This window comes from Lemur catta, chromosome 11, assembly GCF_020740605.2.
Source record: "Lemur catta isolate mLemCat1 chromosome 11, mLemCat1.pri, whole genome shotgun sequence".
NCBI classification, from domain to species: domain Eukaryota; kingdom Metazoa; phylum Chordata; class Mammalia; order Primates; family Lemuridae; genus Lemur; species Lemur catta.
In genome coordinates this window covers 79966405-79980865 of record NC_059138.1, presented here as the reverse complement: position 1 = coordinate 79980865, position 14461 = coordinate 79966405, and the positions used below count along the sequence as shown (strand labels likewise).

The window sequence follows — 14461 nt, the reverse complement described above, 5'->3', positions numbered from 1 at the left end:
GCTGCTGTGCAGCAAAAGAAATAACAGAGTAAATAGCAACCTACAGACTGGGAGAAAATATTTGCAAACTATACATTCTATACAACAGTGCAGTCCCCAACATTTTTGGCACCAGGGACTGGTTTTATGGAAGACAGTTTTTCCATGGACAGGTAGGGGGTTGGGGATGATTTAAGTGCATTACATTTATTGTGTACTTTATTTCTATTATTATTACATTGTAGTATATAATGAAATAATTATATAACTCACCATAATGCAGAATCAGTGGGAGCCCTTAGCTTGTTTTCCTGCAACTAGATGGTCCCATCTGGGGGTGATGGGAGACAGTGACACCTGAAGTGTGTTGTTTATGTCCATTCTACTCTGTAATCTTGTTTTGGTTGCTGTCACTACAGAAAACCCTACTTCACAAAGATGGGATGTTGGAAATGGAAGCAGGCTTTTCAGTGCTTTTGTGGCAATCTCAGGATACTCAGCCTTGACTTTAATCCAGAATGTATGGAGATTTGAAGTTGTCTCAAACATACTTTTAAGGCCCTGCTATTTGTGATATCAAGCAGTTGATCCTCTTCTAGCATGGACAAACTTGATTCACCTGGTTTATTCACAATTGGATCATTGATCCATTCCTTCCCAGTTCAGGGGTCTTTTGTGTTGGGAGATAATGCTCAAACTCTTTTGAAAGCTGAGATAGGTGATCATGCACCAGCTGCGAGAAAGAAGGCCCTGGCTCAGTCTCTTTCAAAATCTCTGCTAATGTTTGAAACGTGAAAAATCCCAAAATTCACTTGTCGCCCCCATAATTCCAGTTTGGCTTTGAATGCAGCCACTTTATCTGCCAACTTGAACACAGCTGTCATTTTTCCCCTGAAATGACAGATTGAATTCATTGAGCAGGTTGAATATGTCACACAAGTAACCAAGTTTTGTGACCCATTCTGTGTCACTGAAATGTGCTGCTAGTGATGACTTTTTCTAAAAGAAATCTCTGCAGTGGCTCTCATAACTCGGAAACTCTGGCCAATAATCTACCTTTAGAAAGCCATCTCACTTCTGTGTATAAGAGAAGACGTGTGTGCTTAGCATCCATCTCCTCACAGAGCTGTGTGAACAGACATGCATTAAGGGCTTGTACTTTAATGTGGTTGGTAATTTAAATCACATCCTGCAAAATGTTGTTTAGTTCTGCGGCATTTTTTTTAGCTAGCCAGCATTTCTCTATGGATGACACAGTGCATAGACTAACATTCAGTAGTGACCTCCTTGACCCAAGTAGTGAAGCCAGAAAGTCATGCAGTCATGGCAACTGCTTCATCTGTGCATACAACAACACAAAATGACCAATTCAGTTTTCCTGATATGTATTCATTCAAAGACTTGAATACTTCTGCAGCTGTGGTGTTGGTTATCAATGAAATTGCACATAACATATCCTCCTGCACATCCTCCTGAAAAATATATCACACAAAAACAAGCATTGTTGCCTTGTTGTCAACATCAGTAGACTTATCAAGCTGGATTGTGTACCATGGTGATTCATTAATCCTCTCTAACAATTGTGCCTCAGTATCCTCTGCTATTTAATCAATTCATCTAGTTGTGGTACTAGCCAAAAGAGGAACATGTTCCACCTTTTGAACTGCAGCCTCTCCTAAAAGTTCACAGCTAATGTCCTTAGCACCAGGGAAGATCAACTCTTCACCAGTAGTAAAGGGCTTCTTAGCTTTCGCAATGCGATTAGCCACTAATAATGATGCTCTCAGTGCAGACATATTTGATGAAGTGGTGGCCTTCAATAATTGCTTCTGTTCTTCCTGTTCATATTTCTTTCTTTTAAAAAACTCCAACGGCTTGTCTTTTAATGCTTTGGTGCTTGGGCTCCATGTGGCAAAGCAGTTTTGAAGGTTTCATGGCTTCCTTGGATAGCCAGTCGCCACATATTATACAAAGTGGGCTTGGAGAATGTGAATCACCTGTTGCAATGAACCCATAATTTAAGTGGGATTTTTGGTATTTTCTTTCAAATGTAGCTCTCATTTTGTTGGCAGTCTTAGAGTCTTCTGCTCTCTCATCATTGGGTCTTTCCCCCTTTTCAAGGAAGCTCTCCAACAATGTTTGTTTTGTACTCATTTTGCTAGGGTTAGCTTGTGGGCTTACCAAAACTGTGACTGAGACAAGTACTCAGTGTGAGAAAGAGGTGCAGATGGAAGTGGTAAATAAAATAATGGGCAGGCCATGGACAGGCTAAAATAAATGCCAGATTCTGACTTAAAGCCTGTCACCAGATGCAGCTGTACAATTGAAGTAAAATGTTAACTTGCCACTATAAAGCCTGCCACCAGATGCAGCTTAATTGTCACTTGCCACTCCCTGGTAGTATTTTGATATGAGTCTGCAAGCAATGGATTTATTATGGTCTCTGTGCAGTCAAACCTCTCCTAATGATAATCTATATTTGCAGCCACCCCACAGCCCTAGCGTCACTGCCTCAGCTCCAAATCAGATCAGCAGGCATTAGATTCTCATAGGAAGCACGCAGTCTCGATCCCTCACATGTGTAATTTACAGTAGGATTTGTGCTTCTATGAGACTCTAACGCTGCCACTGATCTGATAGGAGGCAGACCTCAGGCAGTGATGCGAACGATGGAGGGCAGCTGTAAATACAAATGAAGCTTTGCTTGCTCACCCACCACTCAGCCTCCTACTGAGCAGCCTGGTTCCTTTCAGGCTACGGTACTGGGCCAGGTGTTGGGGTGTGCATCTATAAAGGGCTTATGTCCAGATTCTACAAAGAACTGAAACATAACAGCAAGAAAAAAAAACAACTCTATTAAAAAGTAGGCAAAAGACATGAACAGAAGTTTTTCAAAAGAAGATGGACAAATGACCAACAAACATGAAAAAATACTCATCATCACTAATCATCAGAGAAATATGCAAATTAAAACCACAAGAAGATATCACCTTACACCTGTCAGAATGGCCATTATTAAAAAGTCCAAAAACAGTAGATGCTTGTGTGGATGCAGAGAGAAAGGAATGCTTATACACTGTTGGTGCAACTGCAAAATAGTACATCCTCTCTGGAAAACAGTATGGAAATTCCTCAAAGAAATAAATATAGACTTACCTTTAAACCCAGCAGTCCTACCACTGGGTATCTGCCCATAGGAAAAAAAGTCATTTTATCAAAAAGACACCTGTACTTTATTGTAGCACAATTCACAATCACAAAAATGTGTTAACAGAATGTAGAGTACTAGTCAGACATAAAAATGAATTAATGTCTTTTGCCACAATTTGGATGGAACTGGACACCATTATCTTAAGTGAAGTAGCTGAGGAATGGAAAAACAAACAACATATGTACTCTAATATTGGAACTAATCAATGGGCACACATGGGCTCAGAGAGAAGTAAAAGTCATTGGAAATCAAGAAGGGGGAGCGGAGAGGGTTAAAAACCTACCTGACAGTTACAATGAACACTATTCTGGTGATGGGCACATGAATGGCCCTGACTTAAGCATTATAAAAGCTATCCATGTAACAAAGACATTTGTACCCCTTTAATATTTTGAAATTATAAAGAAGATTTCTCCATGTCTTTTCATGGCTTGATAGCTCATGTCTTTTGGTACCAAATAATATTTCATTATTTGGGTGTACCATAGTTCATCCACTCACCTGCTAGGGGTGAATTGCTCATTTCTTTTTATTGCTGAATAGTACTCGGTTGTATGATTATACCACAGTTTATTCATTCGCCTGTTGATGGACATTATGATTGCTTCCAGTCTTTGGTGATTGTGAGTAAGCTACCATAGACATTCATGTGAAGGTTTTTGTGTGGACATAAGTTTTCAACTCAACTGGGCAAATACGCAGGAGTATGATTGCAGGATTGCATGGTAAGAGTATGTTTCCTTTTTAAGGACCGTATCATTTATGTCAGTGTATTGGATTTTAGCCTTTCTATAGTGAGAAGTGGTATCTCCTTGTTTTAATTTGTAATTTCCTAATGGCATATAATGTTGAGCATCTTTACATGTGCATATTCCTGCCATCTGTATATCTTCATTCTTGAAGTGTTTGTTCAGTCATTTGCCCATTTTTAAATTGGTTGGTTGCTTTCTAATTATTGAGTTTTAAGAGTTTTTGTATATTTTGATACCAATCCTTTATCAAACATGCTTTTGCAAAGATTTCCTCTCAGTCTTTGGCTTGTCTTTTCATTTGCTTTATAGTGTTTGTCTTAGTCCATTTTCTAGTACTATAACAGTATGTCTCAGACCAGGTAATCTATAAAGGAAACAGGTTTATTTAGCTCACAGTTCTGGAGGGTGGGTGGTCTCAGATCAAGCAGCTGCATCTGGCTGGTGTCTGGTGAGGGCCTTGTGCAATGTCATAAGATGTCAGAGAAGGAAGCAGAAGGGGAAATGGGCATGTGCAAAGAGACCACATATTAGATGCAGCTTCGCTTTTTTTTTTAATTTCACATATTATGGGGGTAGAAAAGTTTATGTTCCGTATATTACCCTTGCCCCCCCTCCCACCCGAATCAGAACTTCAAGCGTGTCCATCCCCTAGACGATGTGCATCGCACTCATTATCTATATACCCATCGCCTTAGGTTTTTTAAAAATGTGTCCCTCCTTGGGGGTTTATAATGCTTCATGAATCAGTGCTCAATTTTATCTATAAACTTTGGGAAGTTCCCTTTAAATATAGCTTCTACCTAATTCCCTTCTCTCTTCCTGAGATGTAAAGTATAACATATCAGGTTTTTATGCTGTGTACTCTACATCTCTTATGCTTTCATGTGTTTTTCATCCTTTTATCATTTTGTGCTTCCTTCTAGATGTTTTCTTCTGACCTATCTTCCAGTTCACCACTTCTTTGGCTGTATTTAATCTGCTTTTAAACCTATTTGTTAACTTTTTAATATTTATTATACTATTTAGTTGTAAAATTCCTATTTGGATTTTTTATGACCTCTAGTCCTCTCCTCTCTTGAAATTTTCAATCCTGTCTATTATTTCCTTAAACATTTCAAGCATAGTTTAAATTCATGTCTGACATGTTTTTGAGTGGTCTCCAGTCTAAGAATGGTTTTTACATTTCTAAAGGGTTGTAAAAAATAGAAAAAGAATAATATACAACAGAGACTGTATGTGGCCCACAAGACATAACATATTTACTGTCTGGCATTTTATATAACATGTTTGCTGATCCCTGATCTAGATTCTTTGTGGGTCTGTTTCTATTGTTTTAGTGGTATTGTCTTCTCCCTGCCTTTGCTTGGTTATTTTTGATGTGGTGCTGGACATGATATATAAAAAATTATAGAGTCAATTTGAAGCTAAGTTGATACTAACTTCTTGTAGAGAAGATTAAATTTGCTTCCAGCAGTCAAGTAAGGGCACTAATAATCTTGAATCAACTTTATCCAATCAGGTTGAGTTGATTAATAGATGAGTTTTGGTCTGTCTGAGGGCTGCTTGGTTTCTGGTTCGCTTTTATAGTGCTTTGAAGCTCCAAACCAAAGCCTGGGGATTTCCCAGGTATCCCCTTCTTTGTGTGCCCTAAGGGCTGAGTCTGTTGAAATACCTGCTCAGCTTGCTCATTTCTCAACTGCCTGTCAGTAGGCAGGCATCTGCTTCTACTGGAATTGGCAGATACCTCTAGGGAAAAGTGACCATAATTTTCCCTGGTTTTATCTTCTTAATTGTTAATTTGCCATGTTAATAATCTGTGGTTTTATATGTCTGGTTTTTTATTTATGTATATTTATATTTTTTCCTAGTTAGTCTATATCTCAATAGGAAGGTTGGTTCAAATTATTTTGCCTAGCATTATTAGAACTGTAAACTCTCCATTATATTTTCTTTGCCTATGAGTAGTGAAATGTTTGTTTTCTACAATTTTTTTCACTTTTGCATTTTTATATTTTTATTTCAGATAGCTTCATTATTTCCCATGTATATTGTGGGATACATTGAGCCAAGCAAGTTTCAGAAGATCATTTATATGAACATGGTAACATTTTTGATATTTATGTCAGATGCTAAAATAAGATCTCAGAGTTTGTAAAACATAACTGATTCTGTTTTAGGGGGTACCTTCTCTTTGGTACTATTTAATACATATGGTTTTAGTGATATCCTGAATGAAAACTAGAAATATATATTATAGATATCATATTACAGCTCATTATACTTTCAACTATAGATTTATTGTACGCTTTAAAACTATTTTTTATTTTTATATATCATTATTATTGTCACTACTTTTGAAACTACCTTTTCTTTCTCAGACCTGAGATCTTTAGACCTTTGCATGAATATGACACTCTAACTGAAATTTCATGTTGTTTCATTTTTGTTTTTATCTTAGTTTCCAAGCATATTTTCCTTAAAAACATGAAAGAAAAGTAAAAAGTAAAAGAAAGCTTCACAAGTGATGGAAATTCTGAAGTAATCAAACAAACAAAAATCAGTGAAACTAATATTTATAACTCTTTCTTATTATATTACTTTATTGTTAAAACAATAGAAATAATATTTATTTTTATTTGTTTCAAGTAGAAGATGGAGAAAAGAATTAAATTCAGCCATACAGAATTTATAGTCTTGAATTTTAATGCCTAGAACCTAGCAGTAACTTGAAATTCCATTACTGTTTGGCCAAGATTCATTCATCATCTTCATGTAAATAGAATTAATATTAGAAATGGCTATATGTCTCCAAACAAAGTAGGCATTATGCCATATATATAATACCTATAAAATGTGTTTTGTGTTTTTTTCATTTTTCAGACTTCAGTTCTCCTTTGTTTCGTTTTGATGTTTGGAAATCCAATGTACTTATCTTCTTATTATTCTTCATCTTTGTTAATGACATGGGTAAGTGTTTGTTAAGTTCACGAAGATTTTTTTAACCTGCCAAATACCAGGTTAACCTGTCTATTACCAGAATAGGAGAATGAATAGGGCCCTTTCCTGATTTTCATTCACATAAACAAGTTTTCCCTAAATAAAGCTTATTCTCCATCTCATCCTTGAAAAATATTATAATACAGTATAAAATTTTTCTTTTGAAAGCAGTGCCCAAGTAAATATTTTTTTAAATGATCATAAGGTAATAAGACTTACTTTAGAAGCATCCTATATTTTATGATAAAAATGACTTATTTCTCCGAAGTCACCTTAGTAGGCTAAGTATTATTACAGTGACACTGCCATTGCCCTAAACATTTTTGGAACTCCATAAATTGTCTTCACAGACTGTGGCACATTCTTAAGACTATCCTCAATGGTGGCAAATCTTCATCTTTCAAGGGTGGATTTGATTTTTGGAAATAACCAAAATCTTGTAAATAAGGCAGGTAATTGGGCTTGGTAACAGATTTTCTTTAACCTACAATATGATAATAAAGTAATAGGACCTCTTGCACCTATAACTGAATTATCTCTGAAGACAGTTTACAAAATGAAGTTCCAAACTGTTTTGAACAATGGAAAAATAATTATAATAAGTGTGTAGCTTCCTCACATTACTTACTTTCATGGAATTACCTTCATTTGGACATGTGTTTGGATTGGTGGTTCAATAAAACATTTTTACTACTTTATAGTCACACTTCTGATAGCCATAAACCAGAACCTGGAATATTCTTCTCTATCTACCATTTCCACACTGATTTAAAATGATACCAACAACAGTAATGCCAAAATATAGCTCTTTTCCATGTGTGGTACAGTGATTAAATCTTTGGGGGTAGCCCTTATGTTTCAACATTTTTGCTTTCCACGTTGTTTTTCCCTCATAGTAATTAATGCTTCCTCCTTCTCTCTCCTCAAAGAAATATGCGATTTCTTTTCAACATTTTATCATACTTTTTCAGCATTACAGAGTAAGGGACTCCTAAGAGTGTGCTCATCCATGTCTTCTCATGAAAACTTTTTTATTTTGAAATATAGGTACAGAAAACTGCATAAAACAAATGTTTTATGTGGTGACTTAGTACTGACTAATACTGATTAAGTACAGTTCTGTAATAATGAGGTAACTGGTTCCAGGACACCCCACCTCCCCACCCTTGAGGATACAAAAGTCCACAGATGCTCAAGTCCCTTATATAAAATGGCATAGTATTTGCATATAGCATATACACATCTCTCATGTACTTTAAATCATCTCTAGATTTTTGTAATACCTAATACAATGTAAATGCTATGAAATAATTGTTATATTTTTAAAAATTAGTATTATTTAAAAAAATTTCTTTCAAATATTTTCTATCTGCTGTTGGCTGAATCTGCCATGGGTGTGGAGTCCACAGATATGGAGGACCAACTGTACTAATGATTAATGAACTGTTATTTGGCAAACATTCTTAAACTACCATCAAGTCAAAATTATAACTTTTCAAACCACTCTAGAAGCCCTCTAAGTGACCTGTCCCAATTATAACTCCCTTGCCCTACCCTAAAACAGTCGTGACTGTCTTGACTACTATAGTATTTATTTACTAACATTCCTTTATAGTTTTGTCACTTCAGTTTCTCTTTTTATCTTCACACTTACTGTATATCTCCCTGGTTTTTCAGCATGAGATTTTTTTTGAAGAAGCTAAGTCATTGAACATGTGGAGAATTCAGTGGTCCAGATTTTGCTCTTTGAATTCTCATGGTGTAGTTTAACATGTTCCTTTGTCTTCTGAATTTCCAATATATTAGTAATTGAATGCAAAACTTAGACAGGTTCAGATTTAACCACTTTGGGAAGTCTATAGTATTGTTCTTTCATTGGGAGTCACATAACGCCTCTCCTTTTCTGATAGCAGCCATCAACACTCCATACTAGATCCATTAATTCAATAGGGATTGCAAAATGGTGATATTCTAATCTCTCATTTACAGTTCATTTAGGAAAAGTGAAGTAAATGTTTGATTTACCTCCTTATTTGCTAGTTTTAAAAATAATGAATTGATTCTCTGTCATCTTCCAAATGTGGGATCTTTTGCGGGGAGTAGAGAGAGAGGTGGGGGGAGAGTGTGTGTGTGTGTGTGTGTGTGTGTATTTGTGTGTGTGTGTGTAAGTATCATTATGAATGAACATAGGGATTTAAATATTTTTGATATATTTTAAGTCAATTGAAACTATTATCTTTGCTCATCCTCACATTGTTTCATTGTTGACAAGTAGAGCCTCTTTAGGTTTCTCCTAAGCTTTTTGCCATGACCCTGGTAGTCTGATAGTTAGTTTACTTGCGTTGTGTGTAACAAGTTGTTCTAGGTCCCTCTTGTATACTCCTGGCCAACGCTTGGAGTCAAGCCCTGCTTTCCTTTATTGAGGAAATGGTATTTCAAGACCACAGTCTGGGCCCCAGGGGTGTTCAATGTTCATGGTTATGAGTAGGTCATTATCAGCGGCTAGAGCTAGGAAATGTTATAGGGTATGTTCTCTCTGTCTCTCAGAAAATCTGAGAGATACAGTGTATCTGTATGTATATTTATGGTAAAATAGCTAATGAGTTCTTACGGGTATTTCCAAATCAAATTCAGGACTATAGGACTACAAGGTCTTTACTTAAATCTTTCTACCCTGTATTTGTATCTCTTGGTTCTCAAGAAACCAGTGATGATATAATTACACTATCATATTGATTTGCTTTATCCCAAAGTGCACACATAAGAATGAATTACTACACCACCACGATTACTGAAAATAAAGAATTTTTTTTGCATATCCTTATTTCATTCTCTTCACCCATTTATTTTACTAGTTCTGTATCTATATTGTCAGAACACAGAGGCATTACATACCATGCTGTCTGCCTTATAACTCTTGTTTTGTGTTTTTGTATGAATGAATATACATTCATTTACCACTAGAACTTATTTCATTACCTCCTAGTTATTTTGGTTATTTAAGGCTTATTCTCCATGGGAATTCCCTTAATTCTTTTGTGTTTTTCACAGTTTGTCTTATGGCCTTTTAATTGAATGTAAAATTCTTGGCTCATATTTTTTTTTTCTTTGCGATCTTGTTTTTCTTCTGTCCAAAAGGGTTCCTTTTAGAAGTTTTTTAAGTGACTTGATCTTTTTGCTTGGATCCCAAAGTCATCTTCCTTTGCTTTAAAGATAAGCATATATGTTACTGTCATTTGTTTTCACTTGATTTTCGCAGTTATATAGTATGCCCTTTCGATATGTGGTTTCAGACATTTTTGTTTTTATTTCATGAAACATTTCTTAAATGATAATTGTTAGTATTAAGTTTTAGAATAATTTTTAGTGTTTGGTTTCCTTGCTTTGGTTTTCTTCAGGGGCTCATTAAATGTATGTTGGATATGTTTCACTTGTGTTTTAAATGTGTTACTTTCTCTTGAATGCTTTTTATATCTTATTTCTTTTTTTATTTCTAAAAGTTTTCTTCTCCTCACTTTTTATATCTCTTAAGGCACTATTATTGTGTTTATTTACCCTTATATTCCTTCTGCCTTTTATGTCTGAAATTATTTTTCATTTATTTCAAATTCTTTCCTCAGTCCTGTTAACTCATTTCTCAATTTTACTAATTTCTATTTATGTCACTATTTTGTATTTTTTAATATTTTTAAATATCTTTTAGCTTATTTTGAAATGTAAGATTCAGTTGTTTTTGAATTTTTTTAAATTATTCAGTCTTTCATCCTTAAGTAATGGTATTGGCTATAGGTTTTTTCAGAGAAATGTTTATAAGTTTGAAGAATTTCCCTTCTATTTGTAGTTTGCTGAAAGTTTTTTCAGAAATGAATTTTGAAGGTGATGTGATATTATATAGTTTCTCTTTTCTAGTTTGTTAATATGGTGAATTATATTGATTGATTTTCACATTTTATACCATCTTTATATCCCTTCAATAGACCTTACTTTGGTCATGCTGTATTATTCTAATTATTTGTTGTTGCACACAGTTCTCTACAATTTTATTTATAATTTTTGTACCTACATTCATGAGGATTATTGGTACGCAGTTTTCTTGCAATATCTTCATCTTGTTTTGGTGTCAAGGTAATACTGTCTTTGTAAAATGAGTTATGAGGTATTCCCTTCTCTTTGATTTTCTGGAAGAATTTGTTTAGAATTGGTATGATTTCTTCCCTAAATGTTTGGTACAATTTACCAACGAAGCCATCCAGGACTTTCTTTGTTGGAATGTTTTTAACTACATGTTCCATTTTGTTAGTAAGATATAAGTCTATTACGGTTATCTGTTTCTTCTTGAGTGCATTTTGATTGGCTATAGCTGTTAAGGATTTTTTCAATTTCATATAAGATGTCAAATTTATTAACAAAGTTCATGATGATAGTCTCTTTTTATCTTTTATATATCTATAGTGTCTGCAATGATATTTCTTCTCTCATTTCTGATATTAAATATTCGTGTCCTATTTCTTTTTCTTCTGATCAGTCTTGCTGGAGGTCTATCAATTGTATTGATTTTTCTCAAGGAAACAGCTTTGGGTTTCACTGATTGGCTCTACTGTGTGTTTTGTTTTGTTTTTTTTCTGTTCTGTTCATTTCTACTCAATCTTTATTACCTCATTTCTTCTGCTTACTTTGGATTTAATTTACTCTTTTTTTCCTGTTCTTTTAAAGGTATAATGTAAAGTCATTGATTTGAGACCTTTTTTGTTTCATTAACAAAATGGCAAAATGACCCCAAAAATGGCAACACCCGTCCACAGAGCGCTAGCACTGGGGGTGACTGTTCAGGAGTTGGCAGGTGCTGGATGAGGGAGCTGAGTCATCAGGATGCCCGCTGTCTCTTTTATGTCACCCTCTCACAATCTCCCACCTGTCCAGCAGGAGCTCTTGCTCTTTCTGACCCTCCCTAAGCAGGCTTACTCCCCTGCAGCGGTTTCCAGGTTAGAGTCCTCTACTTAGTGTTCGCCTCCATTGTTCTGATCCTGCTGACTGCCAGAGGCAAGTTACTTGTCTCCTAACTCCCTCCAGCAGTAGCTCAGACCAGCCCCTCCCCCGCCCAGTGCAGTCCTGGCACAGAGCTCTGGGGGTTCAAGATGCTTCCCGCTATGGTTTTCTCCACAAAGCCCCGAGTCTCCTGCCATGATTTTGCACCGACTTCAGGCAGATGCCTGTCTGAGCGGGTGTGGAGGTCAGTGGGGAGGCAGGACGTTCTCCTGTGGGTCTGAGCCCACTGCACTCGCTGGCCTGGTGGGCCCAGCCATCCCATGCTCTATTCTCTATTGTTTGTCTCGCACTCTTCAGATTTCGCGATCCTATCTCCCGTTCACCTTTTTTTTTTTCCTGTTTTGTGTGTCCCGTGTTGATTCTCTGCCAATTCACAATGCTGTTCTTGAGGGGAAACGATCTGCTCATGTGTAGCAGACCGAGATCTACGCCTCTTTCTCTGGGAGCAGGAATCCAGGAGGTCACCTTTACTCCACCATTTTTGTCTCCCAAATTTGAAAAATTCTTGACCATTATTTCTTCAAATATGTTTTTGTTCTGTATTTAATTTTGGATAGTTGATATTGCTGTGTCTTTAAGTTCACTAGTGTTTCTTCTGCAGTATCAAATCTGTTCTTAATCCTATCTAGTATATTTTTTATCTTAGATATTGTAGTTTTCATATATAAAAGTTTAATTTGTATCTTTTAAAATATTTTTATCTCCAGTTAACATGTTCTCTCTCTTATCTCTTTTTCATATGTGTAATACAGTTGCAGTAACTACTTTAATGTCTCCACCTACTGTTTTCTATGTCAGTTTTAGTTAACTCTTCAGGCTTCATGAGTTTTACCTTGTTAGGTACTGGATATTCTGTTATTCCTATAAATATTCTTGAGCTTTTTACTGTAATGCAGTTTTCTGGAAACAAGTTGATCCTTTTGGGTCTTGCTTTTAAGATTTGTTTGGTGGAACTAAAGTAGTGGTTAGTTTATGGCTAATATCACTCCACTACTAAAGCAAACCCTTCTATGTAGACTACCTGATGCCTCCTGATTTATGAGGTTTCCACTCTGGGAGCAGGAACTATTCCTTTTTTGTCTAGGCTCTGGGGATTATTCCCTGTAATTGCTTTATATGCTTCTATTCCTGGCTTCAGGGTTTTTTTTTAATATGCATGCACTGATCAGTGAGCTGAAGACACAAGGGAGATCTTGTGTACACTGGAGCCCTGAGTCTACACTGCTCTTTCCTCTCCAGTACTCTGACCTGTGAACTCTAGCCACTCGAGTCTTCCTAGGCTCCTAATTCCAGTTCCTCAGCTCACGGAGACTGCTGTGCCTTTTCTGGTTCCTCCTTCCCTGTTTTGTAGCCTGTACACTCTCAAGGCAGTAAGTTGGAGCAATCACAGCACTCACCTTATTTATTTCCTGTCTCACAGTGATCTTTGTCCATTGTTGCCTGTCATCCAGTTTCTTGAAAACCATTGTTTTATATATTTTGCTTTTTAAAATTTTGAAGTTCCTTAATCATTATTATTATAATTAGTAGTAGTTGTAGTATGGTAAAAACCACAAAACATGAAATTTTCCCTCTTAAATTTTTAAATGCAGTATTGGTAACTATATTCATGTTATTGTCAGCAGATACCTAGAACTTTTTCATCTTGCATGACTGAAACTCTGTACCCATTAAACATCAACTCCCCTTCTACCTTTTCTCTAGTCCCTGGAAACCATCATTCTAATACTACTTCTATGAGTTTGACTACTGTAGCTATTTCACATAAGTGAAATTACGCAGTATTTGTCCTTCTGTGAATGGCTTATTTCACTTAGCACGATGTCCTCAAGGTTCATTCATGTTGTGGCATATAACAGGATTTCCTACTTATTTAGAGCTAAATAACATTCCATTGTATGTACATACCACATTTTCTTTATCCATTCATTCATCAATGGACATTTACATTGTTTCCACCTCTGGGCGATTATAAATAATGCTGCAGTGAACATAGGAGTACATAGATATCTCTTTGAGATCCTGTTTCCAATTTTATTGGATAAATAACCCAGAAGTGGGATTGTTGGATTGTATAGTAGTTCTATTTTTAGTTTTTTGAAGAAACTCTATACTGTTTTCTATAGTGGGTGCACCACTTTACATTCCTACCAACAGTGCATTAGGGTTCCAGTTTTTCTATTTGTCAATGCTTGTTATTTACGATTATGTTTTGTTTTGTTTTATTTTATTTTATTCACACCATGGCCACCCTAACAGTATGAAGTGAAATCTCATTGTGTTTTTGATTTACATTTCCCTGATGATTAGTAATGTTGAACATCTTTTCAAATACCTGTTAGCCATTTATATGTCTTCTTTGGAGAAATGTTTATTCAACTCCTTTGCCTATTTTTTAATAGGGGTATTTGGTTTTTTGCTATGTTCATCAGAGATATTGGCCTGTAGCTTTCCTGTAGTTTTTTTTTTTTTCTGG

General features: G+C 35.8%; 1 protein-coding gene across 1 annotated transcript in view; it reads left to right on the top strand.

Annotated features, from left to right (window-relative positions):
• The window catches only part of DPY19L2 (dpy-19 like 2), a 110473-nt gene that overhangs the window by 49638 nt on the left and 46374 nt on the right, over positions 1–14461 (top strand). The window contains exons 10-11 of the mRNA XM_045564415.1: positions 5966–6043; positions 6823–6909. Coding sequence (XP_045420371.1) covers positions 5966–6043; positions 6823–6909 — 165 coding nt within the window. The remainder of the gene's footprint in view (positions 1–5965; positions 6044–6822; positions 6910–14461) is intronic.